Source organism: Tenrec ecaudatus, chromosome 16 (genome assembly GCF_050624435.1).
Source record: "Tenrec ecaudatus isolate mTenEca1 chromosome 16, mTenEca1.hap1, whole genome shotgun sequence".
NCBI classification, from domain to species: Eukaryota; Metazoa; Chordata; class Mammalia; order Afrosoricida; family Tenrecidae; genus Tenrec; species Tenrec ecaudatus.
This window is the reverse complement of record NC_134545.1, coordinates 91,307,959-91,333,424: the sequence shown is the minus strand read 5'-3', so window position 1 is coordinate 91,333,424 and position 25,466 is coordinate 91,307,959. Positions and strand designations below refer to the sequence as shown.

The 25,466-nt window shown below is 45.4% G+C and overlaps 1 protein-coding gene across 4 annotated transcripts in view; it reads left to right on the top strand.

The window, feature by feature from the left end:
- The window catches only part of SORCS1 (sortilin related VPS10 domain containing receptor 1), a 630,965-nt gene that overhangs the window by 563,355 nt on the left and 42,144 nt on the right, over positions 1 to 25,466 (top strand). For all 4 annotated transcript variants that reach the window (XM_075534299.1, XM_075534300.1, XM_075534302.1 and 1 more), the window contains exons 20-23: positions 7,720 to 7,853; positions 9,901 to 10,024; positions 15,201 to 15,313; positions 24,981 to 25,112. In XM_075534299.1, the coding sequence (XP_075390414.1) occupies positions 7,720 to 7,853; positions 9,901 to 10,024; positions 15,201 to 15,313; positions 24,981 to 25,112 (503 nt within the window). The remainder of the gene's footprint in view (positions 1 to 7,719; positions 7,854 to 9,900; positions 10,025 to 15,200; positions 15,314 to 24,980; positions 25,113 to 25,466) is intronic.

Genomic DNA, 25,466 nt, shown 5'->3' with positions numbered 1-25,466 from the left:
GCATCTGTGAGCTTTCCTTTGGTCTTTTTTGAATGTGTTTTGGAGGCTCTTGTCTTGTGGATGATCTGCCCTTAGGGAAGAGGTCGGTTTAGGCAAAGAGCAGAAATAATGTGCAAGAAGCTTCACTAGGATATCTTTCTAAGAACTGCTACAACTCCCCCCCACCCCAATGAGAAATAGAAAGTTGTGATGGAATATGATGAGATAATAATTACTCTAAAGTTAAGTTTGATGACAAGTTAAGTCAGAAATGCCTCTTCTGTTAGGAATGTGGGTATCCCCCAAACAGTCACACAGCTATTTTGGCTGTTAGAGAAGTAGCTTACTGTGACACGAAAGTTGCTCCTGTATTTAGATGATCTGGTTGAAAGGAATTTCCAGATCTCCATCCACAGTATTAAGCCGATAGTGCTCCATGCCTCTCCCCAGGACTTTGCTCATCTGATCCAACCAATAAAGAAAAGCAACAACTGAACTATTCTTTTAAAAAGCTACCATGGTGGTGGCAATGGGAGGGCAGGGTGTTAAGGACCCCCACTGTGTCAGTGATTCTTGACCTTTTATCTCCCGTGTCACTCAGGACAGAGGTGTTTCAAAGGAACACAAAAGTCGATTGGGTGTAAATAAGATTTGCACAGGATTTTCCATGTGTCAGCACCACCTCATCCTTGCAGCTAAAATTGATGAAGTGGAGATTATGTTCCAGGCTGAACAACCCCATGAAGTCAATGGGACTAGAAAGCCTGCTTTACATGAAAATTGGGACCGAGTGCTTAGGTCGCCCATGTGAAGATGCATGCCATCTCTTTGGCACAGCCAGGTTTCAGCCTGAGGTCTACCCGTCTCCGGATTCCCATCTCTCAATCATGAAGTAGGCTTAGAGCCTTTCTATCTTTGAGGATCCCCTCCAATGGTCCGTTTAGAAGCAGTGTGTTTGCTGTCCACCAGCACACATTCAAAGCACACTTCCTAGGCCCATTTATAGATGACTGCAACCCCCATGCCCATGAGTTGGGTGTCATTAAGACACTAAAACCTGGTGGGAGAAGGTTGGGTCCAAGTTGGTGTTAGGTGCCATCAAACTGGTGATGGCTCCTCTCCAGCAGAATGAACCCCTGCTGCACTTGCACCGCCCTCGCCATCTTTGTCATGTGTGAACCCCTGCAGCCCTTAGCCACCCTCGAAGGAGAGGTTTTCAAGAATGTGATCCCTTAGGAATTAAAATAATTGTGTCCCACAGCCCACAGGTTTCTAAACTCCAACCACGGGTAAACCTGACTTCAAATCCAGCAGCCCCTGTGTCGAAATGGCTCAGCATCTCCCACCAAGTCTTCTAAACCTTGCTTTCTGGCCTGTCCCCTATTCCCTTTCTTGCCCCTCTGCACACTCATATTGCTTAAATATCCCTGCAGACAACTCCCAGGCATACCAGCTCTTGGGAAGGAAAGCAGCTTAGGGTTTCCCTGTGCTCAAGATAAAGGGCTCATTGTTGAGCTCTGTGCTTGAATGCCTTTCGAATGGTGGAGTGGGTAAATGATGGGACCTTACCCACGCTGGAAGGCAATTTGCATATAATGATACCGTTTATGTTCCGATTTTAATTTTGTAGATTCGCCTTGGGTTAAAGGGTTGGATAAACAGGTCTCAAGCAATGGGACCCCTTTCTTGCCAGGTCCTGAGGATAAGATTTAATTTTTGAACTATCCACATTCAAACAAGATTAGGTTGCTAAGCTGCCTGCTAACTTACACACACCCAACGCGCACTCCATAAACGGCAGCCTTCCTCTCAGTTGGAGAAAACAAAGATTAAGCAAGTACTATGACTTTGATCTCATTTTATACTAATTGAGAATTAGATCAAAACCTGAGCAGTGTTGAGAGCCACCTTCGGAATGAGGTGTCAGGATATAAAACAACAAGTCATTGCCATCGCGTCACTTCGGACTCCTCGAGACCCTGGAGATAGAGAATTGACTTGTGGCTTTCCAAGTGTGCTGGTTCGGGTAGACCAGAGAAACAAATTCATAGACACTCATATGTGTATAGAAAAGAGCTTTATATACAAGAGCAATTAAATATTCAGAAAATATCCCAGCCCATCCAGATCAAGTTCATAAGTCCGATTTTAGCCCATATGTTCAATATCAATCTGTAAAGTCTTCATCAGACTTCTGAAACACATGCAATGACATCAAGTACAGGAAGATCACAGGCCAGTGGGTTGGAAATCTTGTGGATCCAGTGGCACTGTAAGCATCTCAGTGCTGGCAGAGGCCTCCACGTAGCTTCTCCAGCTCCAGAGGTCTGGCTCCATCAGCCTCTCTCCTTGTGTCTTCCCCACAGGGATGTCTCACAGGGAGTGAGCATGTGTCCTGCTTCCAGCATACTACTTATCTCCTTAGCGCCTCCAAATGAGGTCATCAAGCTACCACCTGATTGACAGGCTACACTCTACCCCTTCACTCTGAATCCTCCAATCGACCCCAGATGGTGTAACTACCACACCAAGTCTGTCACTACGGACAAGAGTACAAAGCTTCATCTTTCTCCCATGGAGAGAGGCTGGTGTTTTCCAGCCACTAACCTTGCAGTTAGCAACCCAATACATAACACCTTGTGCCTCCAGAGCTCCTGTAAGGATATAGAACCCCCAAACTAGCCCCCTGTCACTGAGTATTAGGCTGTACATCTTACCAGAGCAGAGAGCTTCCTCCTTCTCCTGTATAGTGGCTCTTAGGTTTGAACCATCAATCTTGCCATTAGCAGTCCAAGGATTACCAGACAGCCCACCATGGCTCCTTGTAGCACAGAGAGGGAGGGAGAAGTAACTCTGTAGAATTTTTTAGGAGGAATTTAAAAAAAGCATATGCAAATATTGGACTTCACTGAGCAGTCAGGTTTGGTCCAAAAGCTGCCGCAATCCCTCCCGGAGTCACTGCAACTCTTGGAGCCTAGACTTTGACCTCGGTCAAATAAGGATGACAAAGATCCCAGCAGAGAGGACAGTCTGTGCCCCGTCAACCAGTCCAGCTCGATTTGCCCAGCACCCTAGAGCCGCATAACCCTCTGTACTCATTGCTTTGTGAACAACTCAAAATTAGCAGCAACAAGCGCAGTCGACCAAGGCTGCCCTCTGTCCCCCCAACAGCTGTGCACCTTCCCTGAGCTCTCCGAAAGCCTTCAGCCTGTCTTCCACCCACTCCCTCCTCTCTCCCACGCAGCAAGGTGATTTGATTCCAAATCAGGTTTTTTAATGTGGATTTGCAAAGGTCATCAGGCAGAAGTGGAGACAGGGTTTGAGCTGCAAGCTCTCCAGGAAGGGCCGGCCATGCTGCGGGGTCATCTGTCCTAGTCTGACAGGCAGAAATCCCTTGGCGAGAGCATGCACCCAGGGCGCTGCTAGTTTGCAAACTAATGAGACCCTGTGTGCAACCAGGGCTGCCTTCAACCAGCCGGGGAGTGGTGGGAGGGCATGCGGATTTTTATGCCCAAAGCAGTCCTGCAGGAAAACGCCAAATATCCCTGAAGGTTGTACATCCTTGCAGAATGGGAAGTGGGGAAAAGGGTGAGGTGGGAATGCCAGCCCTTCCTGACCCCTCTTCTTGGGGGCACAGGGGACCCTAAGCATTCATGCGTGCTCTGCAGTGACTCCTGCATCCTGATGTTGGGCAGTATAGACTGGCCCAGCCAGGTGTTTTAATTAGCCACCTGCCTCAGATGTTTGTAATGATGGACAGACAGTGTCCAGACCTACAGAGACAGAATTCCCTATGGGGGTCCAGGGCCTGCTGTGAACAGATTAGTTACAGGAGGATGCCTGTTCTAGGTTCTAATCTCTGATACACTTTGATTTGAGCATTATATGTCTTCTACTGGACTTAGATAGTTTTTAATTTTTTATTAAATATGTGGAGCAAGTGTTATGATACCTAAGAAGACAGAGGAAGAATCCATGATGTAAATGCTAGATAGGAGAGGAGAGGAGAGGAGAGGAGAGGAGAGGAGAGAGAGAGAGAGAGAGAGAGAGAGAGAGAGAGAGAGAGAGAGAGAGAGAGAGAGAGAGACAGAGAGACAGAGAGAGACAGCGAGAGGGAGAGGAAGACAGACAGAGGACACACAGGAAGAACAAAACAAGGCGGCAAAGGGAAACCCAATTCTCACAATTCCCCCATCTCTCCACTGCCTAGAAAGATTCATATGAAGTGATTCAGCGCCATCTACTGCTCCTTTAGTGCGTCGCAGACACCTGTATGATGGTGTGGTGCACAGCATGATTGGCTTTCTCAGTGCAGCTGGCCAGCTCTGTTAGGGCCAACTGCACCCTCTGTACACAGTAGAAAAGTGTCATAAAAAGACTGGGAAGCAGGAATCAGGTGTATCAAATGTCTCAGAATTAATGGAAAACAAGGATCTGTGGAACTCCCCAAAACAAATCCCACACACCCACCGTGCAGATGCATACTGCCGATGCTCGGCCCTGGTGCTACCGTGCTTTGCATGAGGCTCTCAACAGAAAGGGAGTGACTTGGACCCCCTCCGTAGGGGTCATTTGTTGGATACCTACTACCATGAGATTACTGCCATTGAGAAACACGTGGGCTCACTGTGAGTCACAATGGACTCCATGGCAGTGAGTATATATATATGTATGTATGTATGTATGTATATATATATGCAAGAATGAAGCCATATATGTATGTGTATATATATATATATATATATATATATATACATATGCAAGAATGAAGCCATGCCTACACTCATGTACATCCTTCAGAGCCTAAAGGCTGACCTGCTGTGGGTGCTGACGACCTCTAAGATTGTGTTAGCTTCTGACCACCACCCCCCATCTCTCTCTCACAGCCATTTGACTGGCTTGGTGTGTCTCACCCATGGTAACACATGCCCTTCTTGTCCTCACCCAGGAGAACCCCAGGGACATCCTTGGCACATGACTTCACCCCATTCGGCCAAATGCTGTTTTCCCAACGAGGCTTCCTTGGGCACCATTCTCTCTCACCTGGTGCGCCCCCCACCCCCCTGAATCACTAAGCTCCACCAAGCCCCAGGTGTCCTGTGCACTGAAAACAATGGCTGCCAGATAGTAGCACTGAAGAGACACTGAAGGAATGAATGGCCAGGTGTCATTAGCGTTATTTTGCTTTTGAATTTATCAAGCACCTAGTCATTATCCTTAAACCATTGCAGTTGCCCCTGTGTGAGAGACAGAAGAAAACCAACTCCCTTGGATTCAAACTAGATATTTTACAGAGCTCACCCAGTTCCTGGATCCCACGTGATTCACTTTAGCGACTCAGGCCTGGGAGTCAGGAAGAGCATCTGGGAGGGTCGCAGGGATGAGCCTGGAAGATTGACAGGGGCCTGAGAAAAGGATGGGAGCAGAGGCCCGTGGCGGCCGGGGCAGGGCCTCCTGGCACAGAAGAGAGCCAGGCAATAAAGTAGAGCTTACGCCGGCGCTTCCCCAGTGCCCGGAACCTGCTGATCCGTAAGTGTTGCCTCACAAGGGACCTTTCGCTAAAGCAAGACTGGAAAGGTCTTGTGCATTTGCCTCCTGGGAAGCACGTGGGCTCTGCACTCCCCCCACTCGGGCTCACACCTGGAATGGAGATTTCTCAGCTGTGTGCCCTAAGCCAGCACCTGTTCTTTTTTCTTTCTCTTTTTTGAAATCTAAGTAGGAATGAAGTAGCGCCTACTTCATAAGGTTGTGGAGAGGGTCGAAGGAGAAAAAATAGAGCCCTCACAGAATATGTACCATATACTTATCACTCAGGGAAAGCTATCCTGGTGACCTGGTATTGTGTCACACTGTTCTGACTTACAAACAACTACTTTCTCGCATGTAGTTTATGACCCAGAGACGTTGTTCTATCCTCATGCCCGTCACCCAGCCTCTTATTCGCCAGAGATGGCAGAGGCAGGGAAATGCAGCATTTCTGCATCTGCCCAATTCACCCTTACATGTCAGCTGTGGGCCCGAACTGTGCAGCGTTCGTGTCTCACCCTCTCTTCCGTCCAGTGGATGCTGACTCATAGTGATCCTCCGGCCAGGGTAGGACCACCCGTCCCGTGAGTTTCTGACACTCTTCCCTCTTCATGGGAGTAGAAAGCCCACATTTGGGCAAAGAGGTAAATGGGAAGCTTTCTTACCAGAAAGAACTTGGAAGCCTCTGACCAATGTTCCAGAAATGTCACATGAGCCTGGTGACTTTCGTTCTCCCAACGAATCCCTGAGGATCTTCATTTTGAAACCGTGGTTAACACGATGACCTTGGCTTTCTTGAAAGACCGGTCCCGTTCATAATGGTTGGGGGCTGGATGAGAGAGGCGAGAGGCAGGGAAATCAGCACAGGCGTTGTAATGGACTGAGGAAGAGAAGTTCTTGGCGAAGGAGCCAGGGCTCTGGAGGGGGGAGGACAAGAAGGATAGGGAGGGTGCGGGGAGTTCGTGCCGGGGGGTGGCAGCAAACAAGCTCTGCCTGACTTGCCACTTCGGGAACCAGCCCGGGATGCACGTGGGTATTGTGTACCATCGGGAGGATTGGGTCTGGAGGCCAAAGGGGACTTTGAAGCCCTTGACATCCTCTCCTCTTTGATACTCAGGGGGTGGGAGATACTGCCCCCAAGAAGATGTTAGCGATAGGGAGAAAAGGGAAGGTTAGGTCCCTGCTCAACACATTCAAGGGTAAGCAGAAGAAGAGATAGTATTAATGCCAGGAAAGGAGGCCACAGATACGAGTCTCTACCAACCTCTGGGAAATGGTGATGTCAGACTTGGACCATGCCCACCTCAAATGCAGCCACAGTTTTCAATGAGAGAGGGACCCAAACAACAGATGTGTTGTTGTAGTGAACGCCATTATGACACACATGAGAACACAACAAAAACATTCTCACCACCAATGGTGACTCCATAGGACATGGTAGAAATGCCACTGAGGGTTTCGGATCTTTACCATATTGAGAGCCCGTCTGTCTCCTATCGCCCACCGTGTAGTTCTCAGGTCAATGGGCAACCCACTCCACCACCAGGCTCGCTACTCACTCAAAAGGGAGCATTGACAGCCTTGTGCAGTTCATATTTTGGTTAAGATTTGTGGTTTATATGAGCCTTCCAGGGTGGAAGCTGAGCACCTCTTGAAATTTTCACAACTGCAGCTCTCTCTTCCCATTCTTGTCACCTTTTTCCAGGATAAGCTTCACGCAATAGCAGAGTTTGTTTCTTGCTTACTCAGTTGAATGGCTTTCTACACACTCACACAAGAAAACAACTCTTGCACACCCTCACACGCAGTTACAGACACACAGGCTCACACACACACACACACACACACAGTAGTCAGGAATAAGTATCTATAGAGTAAACTGATTTATTTTCTCTTTGAACATTGATTCTCTGGGCTTGTCACCATCTGGCTTACCACCTGTGAATTCTGAGATTATGCCTGTCGTATCAAGGACTTCATCAATTACTTCTAAATGTGAAGCACGAATAACTCCGGTTTTTTGACTGGTAGAAAGATCAGTAGATAGAAAATGCTGAGACAGTTGTTCACAGTATAGCCTTTTCTCGTAGGCAGGGGAAGCACTGAGCAGGGTACAAGCCTTGAAGGCTTCAGGGTGAATAGGTTGTTTCCTTCAGAACAGAGAAGTGAATCAAAAAAGCCCTTCCTTTGGTCCCTTTTTCTCTTGTGCCTCAGGTCCCTTGGAACATGTGCACCTGTCTCTTCCCTTCGTCACCACAAAGAACAAAGAGGTCAACGCAACTGCAGTGTTGTGGCCCAGCCAAGTGGGCACCCTCACTTATGTGTGGTGGAAAGGAAACAATACAGAGGTGGGTCAGCTTTCTGGGGGTGGCCTAGTAACGAAAGGTTAACTCAAATTCGCTGAAGCAGAAAAGAGAATGAGTTGGCTCACGAACTTCAGATTAGGGCAGGTTCTAACTTCAGGGACCGCAAGAACTCACTACTCACATTATTTCATCCGTCTGTACAATCAACCAATCTCTCTTCCTCTCACTCTCCACCTCCACCTGACCTCTACCATCCTCTCTCCATTGGCTTTCTTTTTTGGCTGTGAGCCTGAGCATCCCAACCCCCAAAGCTCAGGGGGAAAGCAGTAGAAGAAAAACCCTCTCTGAAAAATTCCAATAGAATGGTGTCCTAGTGGTCCAGCAGAGCAGGATATGGACGTTGTCTTCAGACAGCCCCAGGGACAAGGAGTAAGGGAGAAGGGGTTACCAGTAGAAGAGCCGGATGGATGCTTGCCAAAAGAACAGATCCCCAAGGGAAACCCACCCACAGAAATTCATTAATAGGCAGCAGGAAGGATAAAACTGGTAGAAAATGTTAACCTTCTAGATGATAAGTCTGCATTAGGCAAATCAGAATAAGGAATATAGGGGTGGTGAAGTGGCTCCCTCCAATCTCCATCGGCCGCCTCACACTGAGGCCAAAGCCAAGGCCTCTGATGCCTCCGTTGATGGCATCACCAGCTGCGGTCTCTGTTTCTTCACTCCCTTCTCAGAAATTAAAACGTTTGCACTCACACATTGGGCAGTGGTTCTCAGGCCCCAGAGTGTCCCTTCCCAGAGGGCACAGGAATGAGTTGCTTGGGATTAGACTGGGAAGTCTGATCTTCTTCAAGCAAAGTTGCTTCTTCCACTTGATAGCTTTGCTTTTTCCAAGGCCACGCATCTTATATTAATCAATCTTCTCTGCCCCAGAGCTGAATTTTGACTCTTACTGGAGTCATAACTTTGCCAAGACCACATCCATGGAATCCAGACTTGCCCCCGGCCTGATAATGGAAGGAATTCTTCATCTCTACAGTTAATGTGACTAAACTTAAAAGAAGCCTGCTCCCCTCCTCTTCGGCCTATTTCCTTTCCTTCTTAAACTAGGCATGTCCATTTGGCTTCAGTTGGGCCCGTTGCCCACAGCTGAAAAAGACAGAATCTATGTGATGAGCCTGACAGCACAGGCTGGAAGGTGAAAGTACTAAACAACTTTTCTTTCCTGTATCTTCCTTTATTGCATTTTTTCTTTGAAAAGAAAACCAGATTCTCCGCTGCCTCAGTTGAGTAAACTTCTAATGCAATCATGCAGGGAGTTGAGTGAATTTGGATTTTACAATTAATTAAGAGAAGATGGGAAGGAAAGGTTGGTGTGGAGGGAGTCAAGGGAGGCCAGTAGGCTAATCATCATTTCCTCCCGGCCTCGGGCGTCCGTGTGTAGCACAGGCATCGCTCCAACTCTTTTTTTTTTTTCACCCCGAGTCCCTAAACCACTGTCCAATTAGTACTTGTTCCCATAGCAGCTGCTTCCAGGAAACTGCTGATAGAGCTTTGCAGAGGAAACCAAGGGACGCAAGGTCACCACTGTCTAACCATGTAGCTGTGTTCCATCCTCATGCTGTTTATATCCACAGTACATTCCAGAAGTGAACAATGGCAGTTTATAGATTTTCCAGTGACAGTGACTTCTTGGGGATTACAATGGACTCCCTATTCTGGTTTGATCTTACAGTGTCCTTGCATTCATAGACCTGTGTGGTAGGTACAAGACGGCTGTACAGACAGATACATTCTCCCACAGCCAGGGAAATCCAGCCACATATCCCATCTCCCGAGCACGGAATCAGGATGCTCTTGGAAAAGAGCATTCAGTTCACAGAGGAGAGGCAGATTCCCTTGAGCACACTGCTCCAGTGACTTCCCTGGGCTGCCCTTGAGGTGGGGGAGGCAGGGATGGAGTCAGTTCTGCTCTGGTACCCAGGAAGAGTTCCCGATGGGTTCAACTGCTTGCTGGTGGTTCAGGGTTGGAGCCGTGACAGCAGCCCCGAAACCACTTTAACTTCTCCCTGCGCCCTGCTTGTCCTAGCCCTTGATCACCTTGGAAGGAAGCATATCAGTGAAGTTTCTTTCCGAAGGGATGAACACCATCACCGTGCAGGTATCCGCTGGGAATGCCATCCTGCAGGACACAAAGACCATTGCGGTGTATGGTAAGTGCTCACCAGCATAGATTGAGCAGCGCCCCTGTGCCCACCGGAGGTCCTCAATACCAGCTGCTGGTCTTTCCAGCCTGCCTCCTGTACCTAAAGCAGAGTAGGTCATGGTGGAGAAAGAGCCAAAGGAAGGCTGTTCTCTTGTAATGAAGATGTGGACCCCAGCAGCACAGTCTTTCTGTCATGGCCACAAGACTCCTGGGGGCACTGATTGTTTAGACCCTTGTGTTGACTCTGTTACATGTAGGATAACTTGTGGCTCATTCATCCTGGGAGGGTCCAAAGGGCTTCACTCGGTGTCAGACCCACTAAGTGCGTTCAGAGTTCTAGTTGTCCTTGAACAGTGAAAATTGATCACGATAGGAAACACTCAATGGAGACTTTTTTCTACTTCAACTTTAGAGTTCCTGATTATCAAGAGGAACCTACAAATAGCTAAATACTCTCCAAATCTCCTCTGCAAAGGAATATTATTAAAAATTAACCTTGCTAAACAAAAAGCAATCAATGGGTCCTAATAACCAGATAAGAGGCCCAGTCATAGATCAGATATTGGTAGCAGGGAATAGCTGTACTGAACAATTTGAGGATCAATTGGGAGGAAAATGGAAGATTGAAAAACCGTTTATACAAATGGACCTCATTTTTTTATGCATAGAAACTATTCAGATGAGGAGCACTCGACGTGACTGGGGGATGATTAAAAAGTTAACTTTTATTATTAATACGGAGAGAAAATGCATAGATGATGAAAGGTTAAAATTTGAAAAATCGGACAAGAATTTCTAAGTGCAGGGAATCCTATGGTGAGAGAAAGACAGAGACAGACAAACTAGTTTGTGGCCCAACTTGTAGTGAAGGCCTCCGTTCCTGAATTAATGGATCCCAATTAGATGATTTTAGACTAGGTTTGTCGGGCGCAACCCCACCCTGTGTTTCATTTCTCACCTTGCTGGCTTGACTTTCACCTTCTGAAAGTAAGCGCAGAGGGATGTGGCTGAGGATTCAGTGGCCTTAACCCAGTTCTCCTACAGCTGAGTATTAGATTCGCAGTGTGTTCCTTCTCCCTCCAGAGAGGCTTTCTGGCACCGAGTAGTGTTTGGAAGTCAGTGGGGTTGGGGTGTCCTAGGAGCCCACACAGTTACTGTGTGTAATGGGGGAGAGCTTTTGGTGCACTTTATCTCCCTTCCATGTGCCGGAAATGCACTTAATCCTCTCCGATCCCAAGGATGTACTCCTGGAAACTATACCCATGATGTGTGCATAATTTTTTTCAAAATACCCAGTTTGTGAGTTGTGGAGGTTGGCTTTCAACCCAGCCATCCAGCCCCAGAGCCCAGACACTGGATTACTGCTAATTGGCTCCTTCTGGTGCCGTCTTTCTTTCCCATCCCCGTAGACCTCACCAGCGGTATGGGTGAGCACTGACCCATGACCCCAGAGACTTCCTCTTCATGAGGAATATTATCAATGGCCTTCATTAGAATTCCAGAGGAAGCTTAGACTTACCTGTGCCAGCCCCATTTTATGTAAATGAATCTGGTCCAGACATAGACATTCCTGGCTTTCCATCATTCTGCTGTTTGGGGCCAGATGCAAGAATAATCAGGATAGTTATTAACATTAAAGCAGCCCTTTTCTAAGCATTTTTTAATGAGAGGCCTTAAACTATTTGTGGGAAAATTCCATTATATTTTCATTTCATTTCCCATGGACTTTCTGAAGTCTCCTATATGATCTGTTGCATTGAATTCCCTAAACAGCATGATGAGAAATATTCCATAATTATCCCTGTTTTACAGATGAGAAGTACTAAGTAAGTCTATTAAACAAACAGAGCTTCAGAATGTTGGATCAGAGGGGATTTTCCATATTACCTTTCCCCCTCTTACCATCTCTTTAAATGACTTATTCAAGGACGCGTTCCCCATCCTCTGGCAGGCTACCACCCTTCCCTTCATTAAGAGCTTCCTCAAGAAGTCATAGCTCCGAAGCCCCACCCCAATGAAACTCCTCAACCACCAACCATTCTCCGTGGGCCCTTTCTGATGCGCTGTCTGGAGTTCCATGCGTGTGACTAAAACCCAAACCAGTTGCTTTTGAGCCAACTCTGAGTCATGGCACAGATGTGCACATCAGAGTAGAATCCTGTGCCATGGGCTCTAGTCATTTCCAATGGCGGGTTTTTGTTAGTTTCTAATTTCCAGGTCTTTCTTTCAAGATGCCTCTTGATCGACTCCACCACCAAGCTTTTGGTTAGCCGCTGAAAGCGTTAACTGTTTATACTGCTCAGGTTCTCCATGCTGGTGAGGCGCAGCTTGAATGAGAGGTGTAAATGAGGGGACATTGTGTACAGGGAAGTTGATGGAGGAAGGGTTGTCTACACAAAGCCACACGGAAGATTGCAGGGAACAAAGTTTACTCTCTGCTTCCCCAGTTTGCTCTGGGGCATCGACTTGCCTTCAACTGCTTAATAAAAAGAGCGTGGGTGTTTGTATTCATCTCTTTAAGCTGCTGCAAAAATAAAAAGGAAAACAACTATTTTATTGGTGTTTAGCCTTTCCAGCCCTCCCGATATGTTGAGTAGACTCAGCCTAGCGTTCCCCTGCCATCCTCGCCATTGCCTCACTGTTGACACGCTAAGTAATTTTGGGGAGCATGGCATCATTCTCCTCTGTGTCTCAGCCACTGGATGAAGAACTGTGGGCATATGAGAAGGACAGCAGCTCCCAGCTACAAAGCCCACAGTAAGGGCTCAGTGGTTGGCTCCATTCACTGTGGGGACTTATTAATATGCCTTTCATTATTCTCCATCACAGTGGAGGCAGTGATATTCATGTAGGTGGCCAGTGACTCATAAAATAGTCAAGCTTTGAAAAACACTTCCTTGGAATATGGTAACTGCTTCAAACGCGAATGTCGTGATATACAAATCCTCAGAGCATGTGTTTGGTAACACTTCAGCATTGTTAGGAAATGCCCCAGTGGGCTTTGCTGCATCCTGGATGTCTAATGGGCAGTGCCGACGCCACGTAGCCCCTTTCGAAACACAAGGACATGCTTTCTACTGTGGGTTTGAAAATAAAGAATATGTATTTGTGGAATAAGTACAGGCATGAGTTCCAGAGTCTCCAGGCAATTTATACAGGTATTTATTCAGTAAACATGCGTTCATTAAATACATCATCGAGTCAGTGAATGTCTGTTATGTGTCACACACTGCCTCAAGTGTCAGGACTATAACATCCCTGCCCATGTGGACCTTATAATTTGTTATATTTCAGGAAAATGCAGACATCACATAATTAAAAACTGGGAGATGCAATCAACAGCATATCTGGCCGCCTCTGCCTTCCCTGTTGCCAAGAGGCAGAGGTCGGACATGCCCACATCTCCATCCCCCTTTCCCTACAACAGTGACACCAGGCACACTACTTCCGTGCTGGCTCCGGTCACTTGTTGCAGTGAACACACAGACCTCATAGACAGGACTCCCAATTCTGGGGTTGTATTGGGGAAGTTAAAAGTCAGAATCAATCGTGGGTCCATGGAAACTCCTCTCCTCAGCCAAAAGCCAAGTCTCTCTGTGGTCTTCTGCCTCCTAGCCATGTGGTCCTTTGGCCTCTGGCCTCCTGGACCAGCAGACCTGCCTATTGCGCTGTGTCAAAGGCCCATAGCCCCAAGACTAGACCCTGCTCCTCTTGCTCTGTCCTGGAGTCCCCATGGCCATCTCTTGTACCTCGGGTCTTGGCCTCCACCCCTTTCAGAGAGAGAGATCAGGAATGATCAGTTCCGTGCCTCTCTGAAGGGCCTAGGGAAGCGATTCTCAACCTGTGGGTCGCGACCCCTTTTGGAGTTGTACAACCCTTTCACAGGGGTCACCTGGCTCATAACAGTAACAAAATTACAGTGATGAAGTAGCAAAGAAAATAATATTATGGTTGGGGGTCACCACCACATGAGGAGCTGTATCAAAGGGTCCAGGCATTAAGAAGGTTGAAAATCACTGGCCTAGGGCTTCCATTTGCTGCTGCAACTTCAGAGATCCTGCAAATCCTTCTAAGCAAAGGCGTCATCATGAAAACTGACCAATCCCCTCTGTGAGTGTTACTCCACTCTCACTGTGAGAGGCTGGAATAGCACTTCCTGCTCTGTGGTTCCTAGACTAACCATTTATGGGAATTACTCCTCTGGAGCAAGTAGAGTTTTGAACTGCTTGCTCTTGCAGTTAGCAGCCTAACACACACCCACTACACCGCCAGGGCCCATACGCTGCCCGGTTTGCATAGTCCCAGTCATTTGGTGGGAGTCACAGAGACTTGGCTAGAAGAGCCATATGAAGAAATTTTACTCTCCCACAAGAGATAATCATAAACAATTACAGAAGGCCAGCTAATGAAAGATGCTTGGGCAGGGGGGTGGGGAGCTATCTGAGGTTAGTCATTGAGAAGGCCTCTCTGTGGAAAGACTGTATGATGAGAATGGAATGAACAGAAGAAGCCCCGTGGGCTGCTGGGACCTGCTGGCGGACTTGCACAGGATAGATAGGAAGGAGCACCGTCTGATAGGGGAGGAAGGGCAGGGTCCTGGGGCAGAGAGAACGCAGGGAGGACTGCAACCTGTGGGTTTTGGAAACTATTATTGGGAGTAGAAAGGTCTGTCTTTCTCCCATGAAATAGCTGGTGGTTTTGAACTGCTGACCTTTTGGATTGCAGGCCAATGCGTAACCACTATGCCACCAGGGTTCCTGTGCAAGATACAGTAATGTCACAAAGAGAAAATTAAAATATGGGACAGGTAGTCACCCAGTAAAGGCTTGAACTAGAGTTGAACAATTGTGTGAGCTGACTGTAGGGAAAAGGAGCTTTCTAGGTGGGGGATCAGTGGGCACAGAGTCATAAACCTGCCAGAGATTTAGGGCAGTCCAGATCCCTTAAAGCCAAGAACTAGGAACAAAGCCAAGGTTATAGAGGTAGGTGTGGGCCAGAGTGTGGAAGGTCAAAGGGTTAGGTTTGGAAAAGAGGAAACTTTTGAGAAAACTGAGGCAAGGTACTTTACAAGCCTTGAGAGACTGCAAATGTAAGAGAAGGGCTTTGTATACGATACAAATCCTCATGGACTTTTTCGGGAGAACACTTCAGTGGTGCTGATTCCCCTGCTATTGTGTCCCCAGAGGAATTCCGGTCCCTGCGACTCTCCTTCTCTCCAAACCTGGACGACTACAACCCAGACATCCCCGAGTGGAGGCGGGACATCAGCCGAGTCATCAAGAAAGCTCTGATGGAAGTGAGTGCAAACAGTTCCTTCTTCTGCCCGTGCACGTTTCCCCTCTGTCCTCGGAGCTGCGCAGAGAGGGCCCCTTTGGCAAAGAAATTACAAGAAAGAGCTGAAGTCCATGGGAGGTCATAGCTTTCCTGAGAGCTCCAGTCTGATACCTTCATTGTGGAACCCCACAGATGCAGACTTAGCACTGGCGCCGTGGTGGGCATGCACCATGTCATCGGTCCCTATGCCTTACCCTCTGTGATGCTCTTTCTGCCTGGAGAGTAAGGGGAAAAATAGACATTTATGACACTTTTATAGGAAAATCTACCATCAGGTCATTAGTAAGGTCAGGGGTAGGATATACTAATGAAGGGTAAAGGTATTCGGGGCTGAGTACAATTCATAAGAGCATCGAGGACATCCAGCTTTACAAACTATGCAGCTACCACCGAGAAACCTCGGGGATGTCACCGGCCATGTTTCTGTGTGCCAGTTCTTTTGAGAACGCCTCTCTCCTGTGAGCTTCAAAAGGGAAGCACATTCTCCTCATCTAATAAAGCAGCTGAGAATTAGGGTTTCAAAACCTCATGTCTAAGAGGTGGAACATCTATAATTTTTAAATCCATGTCCAAATTTCATATACACACATTCTAGTAGAAAACAAAGGATGTGTGGCCTAACCTCAGAGAAACGCTCACCGAAAATTTGAGAAGGCCCTTTCTTCTAAGCAAGTCTTAAATATATATTGAGGTACACTCCAATTTCATGAACAAGCAATGGGTTAGAGCAGCCACCCATGGGCATTCTCAGGCTTATTACTCCAAAGTAAAGAAATGATAGAAAAGCTACATCTCCCCAAGGTATATTTTTTAATCCAAAAGGAAATATAGAGTTTTCAGTACAATCTCTTCCCCTGGTGGCACCCAGTAGATGATGCCACATGACGTTAAGAGATGAGGAAAAGCAGGTACTTAGATAATTCTTGCTCCAAAAATAGGTTCTCAGCTCAGTCTCTTGGCAAAAGGCTGGTTGTCCACCTCTTCAGAACTGTTGTATTTCTTGTTGGGTTAGTCTGGGTTGACTAGAGAAACAAATTCATAGAGATACTCAAATGTGTATAAGAAAGAGGTTTATTTACAAGAGCAATTGAACATTGAGAAAACATCCCAGCCCAGTCCAGAAGTCCAACATTAGCCCATATGTTCTATACCAATTTTTAAAGTTCTCTTCAGACTCATAAAACACATGCAATGACATAGAATACAGGAAGATCACAGGCCGGTGGGTGGGAAGTCTTGTGGATCCAGTGGCATTGTAAGCATCTCAGTGCTGGCAGGGGTCTCCATGTGGTTTCTCCTCCTCCCAGGACTTCATAAGTAGGTCCATGAGGCTTCTCCTCAGGAATGTCTTGCAGGGAGTGAACTGAGAGAGAGAGTGAGTGTTTCCCACCTCCAAAGAGAATATATGGGAGTTCCCAGAATCCTCTGGAGAAGGCCACGCCCACAGAGAGGCCTCATTGGCTATATCTTGATTGCCAGGCTAGACTCCACTCCTACATTCTTAATCCTCAAATTGACAAATTATGTAACTACCACACCTGTACTGGCTTGAATTTAGAATTTACAATGTTCCAGGCATTCTGCTCAGTGATTTGAATTTTTCATACCTTTCCTCTCTAATATAGGCTTATAAAGTTGATGCCCATTCCATAGGTGAGGAATTTGAACATAGAGACATTAAGTTGCATGCCCAAAGCCATACAGTGAACAAGCAGACTCTGAACTCAGACCATCTCGGTTGAAATCTTGATTTTGGTTTTTAAACCACTCCACTCTGGGACCATCTTTTTTCAGTGTCACAAGGAATAACAGGGGCACATGGAGTAACACTGGGGCTGAAGAACATATCACATGTCATTGGGTAACTGACATCTCACCATCTCCATGCCTCTCTCAGCATCCTTGTCATGACCAGTGACTAAACACTTTGACCACCAGGGAGGCCTAGCTGCTAAAATATTGGCCCAATTGGAATGAGCCCTCCTGTCCTCACAGCTGTTTATCCCAGGCGTTTATCTCCTCTGCTGTCTAAGAGAGATGACGTATACCTTCATTGAACCCAATGCCAACCTCCTTCAGTGTGCAGCATTCTGGAGATTCACATCCCTGTAGATCTCCCAGGTGGTGGTCCAACTCTCCCAGGTGATATATCAACCAGGCGCCAGCTCATCAATAACTAGGCTTCCAAGCTGATATTCTCCACACTTTTTATCCAGGGATCAGCTGCTCTGAGTCTTCACCTTTTCACCAGCTGCCCAGCAGGCTGGAAATCATCAATGTTTGTAGGCTGATGCCTAGCAAACACAGCACAGTATAGAGTAAATGACCCTTCATGACAGGGCAGTGAGAATGGTTACATGAATTCCCTCTCGTGTCCATGGCTCCCTGATTTCCAAATCCCAAGAGGCAACTGACTCAGCCCTTAGTTCCCAGTGTCATGTTCTGTCCTTGAAACCAGTAACTATTTGATATTTAAATGCACTGCCACTTCCTTAAATCCGTGGCCCCACATGGTCAAGAGTACCCTAGTGAACCCATGAAAGATACAACTTGGAGTTAGCTTATTTCTAACTTTCTTCCTACCCATTTTCTTCAAATGAATTTAGTTCAGAACTGGCATTTATGCAATATATAGTTTGGCAGTTATATGCAATGTGGTAGTTATACATGATGTGACCATACTTTATGATGTGATCTAATGACTTGGGATATGACTTAATACTTTCTCTGAACTGACACGAATTCCTGTAGACCCAAAATGTCAGGGTAGCCCACCAATCAGAGTGGAGTGTAATGGAGATCAGATTCTAGATTTATAACTCAAGTTTGTCTCAAAATTGATCCAGTACACCCTAGAACTCATCCTGCTGTGATCTTTCTTGTGCAGAATGCATACTTGGGACAAATATACACAACAACTGGTAGAACCCACACATGGGATCTTCAATAGGTGGAGTAAAGGTGAATAAATATTAAAAAGCCAAGAGGAAGCCATTAGAAATACTCCATCTAGGAAAATAGAAACCTGAAAGCAATACTTCATTCCTGTAGGCATTGCAGGGATTAGTGCCTCCATGAAGAACTTTCAGAGTACAGGAGTAATGATCCCCACCATATTCCCATTTTAACTTTCCTACTGTCTTGTAGGGGGGTGGGGGGTGGGGTGGAAAGCCAGATCAATTTTGGAGAATGACAGTGGTTTATTGTAAACTTAACCAGGAGGTGACTATTAATACAACTACTGTTCCAGATGTGGTTTTATTGCTTGAGAAAATTAATATCTCTATGTTCCTGATAAGCAGCTATTGATCTGGCCAATGCCTTTTTAGGTGTTCCAGTTTCTAAGGATAACTAGAAGAATTTTTTTTTCAGCTGGTAAGACCAGAAATTCACCTCTCTATCATAGTGATTACATTAGTGATTACCTCTCTGGCATAGTGATTACACATCTGGCTGCTAACTGAAAGGTCAGCACCTTGAAACCACTAGCCAATCCTCAGGAGAAAGATGAGGCTTTCTACTCCCATACAGTTCTTACAATCTCAGAAACCTTTGGGATGGTTCTTCCCTGATATATAGGGTCTCTATGAGTTGGAAACAACAAATAGTCTGTTTTTATTTTATTAAGTATGGGTGTATCAACTCTTCAGCGTTATGTCATAATTTAATCTGATGGGACCTTGATCTCCCTTAGACTTCCACCCTTGTTCATTATATTTATGGCATTATGCTGATTGGACCTTGTATGTAAAAACTATGAGTGACTATAGGGTTTTTTTTGTATGATATTTGCATGCTTTTGGTAATGTTGCAAGTTGGTTTTGGCTGATAATGACCATGAGTGTAAGGCCGGGTTGACTGGGAAAAGAAATCCAGAGACAATCATATATGTAAAAGAAAGAGCTTTAGATCAAAGAGTGATTGTATTTTAAGCAAACAGCCCAGCCCAGTCCAGATCAAGTCCGTAATTCTGATATTAACTCATTATTCTGATACTAGTCCATAAGTTGCTCACACTCACACAGCACATGCAATGATACAAAATAGAGAAAGATTACAGGCCAGTGGATGTAAGATCTTATGGATCCAGTGGTGGTGGATCCATCTTCAGGGCTCTCGAATGTCTCAGTGTGGCTCCACATGACTTGTACACAGGAAAGTGAAGCAGACACACAGTGTAGGGTCCGCTTCCAGGTAGAAAGAGAGGAAATTCCCAGAATCCTCATGAGAAGGCCTCACCCACAAGGAGACATCATCAGGCTGTGACCTGATTGAAAGGCTAGACTCCACCCCTTCCCTCTTAGTACCCTCAAATTGACATGTGATTATGTAACTACCACACCATGTGTACAAACAAAGGCCATAGCCTGTGCCATCCGTCCAATGTTTGCACTCACTGTTGAGTCCCTATCTCTGTCCATCCTGTGGATGACCTTCAGCTTTAACAACGGTGATGTTCTTCTCTGGGGGTGCTCCCTCTTCATGACTTGACCAATGTGTATCTATAACATGAGATCGTATCATCCTGGCTTCCAAGAGTTATTCTGGCTACATATTTTCCTAGGAAGAAGTACTTGAGTTTCAGGCAGTCCTTGTTATATTGAATATTCTTTGCCAATACCTAAGTTCAAATATCTCAATTTTTCTTCAATCTTCTCTTTTCATTTTCTAGCTTTCACATGCATGTGAAATAATTTAAAAGACCATGGCGAGGGTGAATGGGTGCTTCTGTATTCTCTCTAGCACTCAATTCTAGCACTCACTCTCAATTGTGACACCCTCCACTTGTGGAGCTTTGGTTTTCAACAAAGCCATCAGGGCATCTTGCACTTCTTCCTTCAATAGAAGCCATTCATGGTGATGTGCTGTCTTCCAAAGTGGTTAAATATCAACTATTTCTTTTTGTCACAATGACTGTGTATTACTAGCATTTTGTATGTTTTCTACTTTTCTCAATAATTTGCTCATAGAATCCGTTAATATTGCTACTTCAGGCTTAAATTATTTTTCAGTTCTATCAGCTTGAGAAATGCTGAGCATCTTCTTCTAGTCCAAAGTTTTACACACACAATTTCTTACACATTTCATTATAGCACTTTGTTTTCTCAAGCTAGCCTTTGAAATCTTGTGTTTAGCTGTTATTTTATTATCTCTTCCATTTGCTTTAGCTACTCTTACGTTCAAGAGCAATCTCCTGTTAGCTTGTGAAAGGATAGAGTCTAGCTTGTCCATCAGGTCACAGTTAGTGAGGCCTCTGTGTGGACATGGTCATCTCCTAAGGATTCTGGGAACGCCCATCTTCCTCCCTGAAGGTGGGACATACACACACTCTCTGCTTGACATTCCTGTTGACAAGCCACATGGAGCTATGCTGATGACAGTCAGAGTCTTGGAGCTGGAGGAGCCAAGTGGAGACCCAAGCCAGCACTGAGATGCTTCCACCACCACTGGGTCTACAAGACTTTCCACCCAGTGGCCTGTGATCTTCCTGCACTCAGTGTCATTGCATGTGCTATATCAGTCTGAAGAGGAATTTAGAGATTATCAGATTTATAGTCTTGAACTGGATTGGGCTGGGATGTTTTCTTAATATACAATTACTCTTTTATGTAAAGCTCTTTCGTATACACATATGACTGTCTATGAATTTGTTCCTCTAGTCCACCCAGAGTAACAGCAAGTTTCAGAGTAATTTCTGACATTTTGTTCTTTTACTTTTGTCTATCTTTTTAATGACCTTGTGCTTGCTTTCTTGCTTCATGAATAATGATGTCATCCCTCAACTCATCTGGCCTTTGGTCATTGATGTTCAAAGATCTGGAATGTAGATAAGATATACTCAAGGTTGTACTTTGGCTCTTGGAGACCTGTTTTAGTTTTATTCAGCTTCAACTTGAATGTCCATATGAGCAGTGATGTGGTCCCTGGTCTTGTTCTAATGGATTGTATTGAGCTTATGCATCATCCTTTTCCATAGATGTAGTTAATTTGATTATTCCATATTCCATTTTATGATGTCCCTGTGTGTAGTCACAATTTATATTATTGAAAAATAGTATTTGCAATGAGTGAGTCATTGGTCTTGAGAAAAACTCAATCGTGATTATCAGCCTTCTTTCTGTCATTAAGTCTGTGTTTTCTGATCCCTTTTATTAATTTCCAACTTCACATTGCAGTCACCAGTAATTCTCCATGTATCTTGATTATATGTTTGCTCAACTTCTAACTGAAGAACTAAAAGTTTTAAATTCTTTTATTTTAGGCATTAGTGCTTTGGATATTAACTGGCCTTTTTTTTTTTGTAATAGGGGTATGGATAGTATCCTATTGTTGACAGCATTGTTCTTCCAGATAGATATGGAAATGTTCTTTTTGATGGTGAACATGACCCCAATGGACCATATGTTTGTTCAATTCAAAGTGGCCAAGGCCATTCAATTTCAGCTCACCATTACCTAGGATGTCAATCTTTATGCGTTTCATTTTTGACAACTCCCGATTGTCCTAGATTCATACTTTAAACATTCCCCATTCCAATTACTGATGGAAATTTGCAGCTGTTTCTCCATGCTAAAGGATGGGAAATTAATTCAACATCAACAGAAAATGCAGTGCCTTTCATCCCAGTGAAATTTCCAGGGCTCTCGTGGTTGTAGGTAGGGTCATGTTGACACAATTGTCATTTAGTAAATGTTTCTTGAACCTTTTCTGAATCATTAAGTTGATTCAGACTAAGTCACCAAATTTAAAATTCGTAGGTGCACAAACACACATGATAGGAGCTGGTGTACGGTCAGTATCAGAAGAAGGGAGGGATAGGGTTAGATAGAGGGCTTGATAGTCAGACCAGGCTTTCAAACTCAGCCTCACTAGGAATCCTAAGGAGGGAACAGATTCCTAGTCAGGTGGGCCTTTTCCCAGCTCTTGGGAGTGAGGTGTTAAGGGCAGAGGTTCCAGTCATAGTTCCTTCATGAGTTGTCTTAACTGCAGTGAATCACCTTGTTCCACGTCAGGCCTCTTTCTCAGGTTTCCCATGCCCAGTATTGGTCTGAAGCAGTTATATAAAGGTTTAACCATCTCATCTCAACTTCAATCCACTTCAGTGGGCTCAGGAGCTCCCCAAGACTACTCTCAGACTTTCATTGGTAACTTCTCTTCTCCCTCTCTTACTCCTATAGGTGATTTCAAGAGCACTCCGTAAGAGACCTGCTTATACTAAGCAGTGTCAGCTCCCTGAAGCCCCTACCTTCTGCAGTGTCTTTCCTTGCATGCTAGACAGAGCAATATCTCTTCTCAAAGGATTTTGTGGGGGTTGTATGAAAGAATGCTACATAGTAAAGGCCCAGCCCATGATATTTCTTGCCACCATTTACTCCTAAAAGTTGCAAGAGTGGTGTTCAGAGACAAACACCTAGGTGCGAAATCATGAAAAATGTACTGAAATAAGGACACTTTAAGAAGAGTCTTAAAGTATAAGTAGGGTTCTATCAATGTAAACACAAAGTGTTCTTGGTAGAGATGGTATACATGAAACCATACGCAGGAAAACACTGAACTACTTAGAAATTGTGCGTTATTCCCTTCAGCTCCCGTAGAGGCTGTCTATGTGAATTTTGTGTGCTTTGGCTAGAGAGAGCGTGGGATCGTATTGCAGAAGGGCTTGAATATATACATAATCCATTTAGTAAAGGGTTTGTTCTGACAAGAATTTTTATTTATTTATTCTTAAAATCGTTTTATTGACGGCTCATACAACTCTTATCACAATCCATCCATCCATCCATGTGTCAAGCACATTTGTACATTTGTTGCCATCATCATTCTCAAAATATTTGCTTTCTACTTGAACCCTTGGTATCAGTTCCTCATTTCCCCCTACCAACCCCCACCTCACAAACCCTTGATAATTTATAAATTATTATTATTTTGTTATGTCTTACATTGTCTGATGTCTCCCTCCACCCACTTTTCTGTTGTCTGTCTCTCAGGGAGGGAGTTATATGTAGATCCAATCCCCCTTTCTACTCTACCTTCCCTCCACCTTCCCGGTATTGCCACTCTCACCACTGGTCCTGAGGGGTTCATCTGTCCTGGATTCCCTGTTTCCAGTTCCTATCTGTACCAGTGTACATCCTTTGGTCTAGCTGGATTTGTAAGGTAGAATTAGGATCATGATAGTGGGGGAGAGGAAGCTTTACAGAACTGGAGGAAAGTTGTATGTTTCATTGTTGCTGCACGGCACCCTGGATGGCTTGTCTTCTCCCCACAACGCTTCTGTTATGGGATGTCCAATTGTCTACAGATAGGCTTTGGGTCCCCACTCTATACTCCCCTTCATTCACAATGATATGTTTTCTTTGAAGCCTAATATCTGATCCCATCAACACCTCATGATCTCACAGGCTGGTGGGCTTCTTCCATGTGGGCTTTGTTGCTTCTCAGTTAGATGGTCCCTTGTTTATCTTCTAGCCTTAAAGACCCCAGATGCTATATCTTTTGATAGCTAGACACCATCAGCTTTCTTAACCATATGTGCATATGCACCCGCTTTGTCTTCGTGATGTTGGCAAGATAAGCATCATGGAATTCCAGTTTAATAGAACAAAGTGTTATTGCATTGAGGGAGTACTTGAGTAGAGGCCCGATGTCCATCTGCTACCTTAATACTAAACCTATAAATATATGCACATAGATCTATTTCCCCATCATCACATATAAATACATTTACATATGTACATGCCTGTATTTAGACTTCTATGAATGTCCTTTGCCTCCTAGTTCATTCCTCTATTTCCTTTTACTTTCCTCTTTTCCCACTCTCATGCTCAGTCTTCATTTGGGTTTCAGTAATTCCTCTCGGTTACATTGCCCTTGACCAAGCCCTACCAGGCTTCTTACACCCACCTCATCACCAATTTGGGATCACTTGTCGTTCCCTTGCCCCTGGGTTTGTTAACTTCCTTTCCCCTGCCTCCCTCTCTCCCCTGCCTTCCTGCGACCGTCGGTCCCATTGTTTTCTTCTCCAGATTGTTTATTCCCTGGCAAGAATTTTTAACAGGGACACGTGATCGGTGTTGGTCTATAAGAAGACAAATCTGGAAGGAGTAGCAGGTCTCTCGGAAATGAAAAGATTATTGTATATCTTCAGGGAAGAGAGTGTAATAATGAAATCAGGATCATAGCAGTGGCTATTTAAACAAGTTCTGATAGAATGATTGATGTGGATGCCAACTCATGAAGCGAGCACACACTGATTATAAATGATACATGAGGGAAGTGTGATGTCAAGGTAAAGAGAAGACTTTAAGCTAGGTCTAGGAAAGGACAGCTTCTGCTCACCTAACTCTAGAAGAAAGGTGCAGGTAGCCAAAGAAGAACCTTTTTGGTTTGCCTTTTGACTTGTTTGTTGGAAGGTCTCATGTCGGTGGAGCTGGAACTCGGCTTCCGAGTCTGCCTGCAGAGCCACCCTCTAGAGGACTGCTTCCAGCAGCGCCTTTCTGCCGTGTGCTCAGGGCTCTGCCTTCAACCTCGCCCAGCTGTCTTCCTTGCAGCTCATGGCCCCGTGACGAACACCTGGGCCCTTCTCATCATGCCTTTAGGATTTACTTGAGCCTCTGTCTCATCCCCAGGCCACAGGAGTCCCAGGCCAGCACATCTTGGTGGCGGTGCTTCCCGGTCTGCCCACTGCTGCCGAGCTCTTTGTCTTACCCTATCAAGACCCGACGGGAGAGGGCAAAAGCTCAGCTGAACATCTGGAGCAGGTGAGTCCCAGCAGTTGGCAAGGGTTTCTACGGAATCTGGGTTGAAAAGGAGGAAGGGAAGTTGCGGTTTCTTAGTCTCTGATCTTCAGCTCCTTAAGTTCTTGTTTGTAAGCTGGTGATCTTAACTACATCTGCACAAAGAAACATGTACAAGAGAATTTATTTTAGGGAACGCGAAGTCATAGTTTGTATTCGCTCCTTGATCTCTAGGTATAAACCATTTCAGTGGCTACACAGACCTCACAGGCCAAATTCACGATTAGAGGCTTATTAAGGAAGTCAACAAGTGGTAAAGCTAGCGAGAAATGCTCAGGGTTGAGCTGTTTATCAGGCCACATGACAAAGTTCCATCTA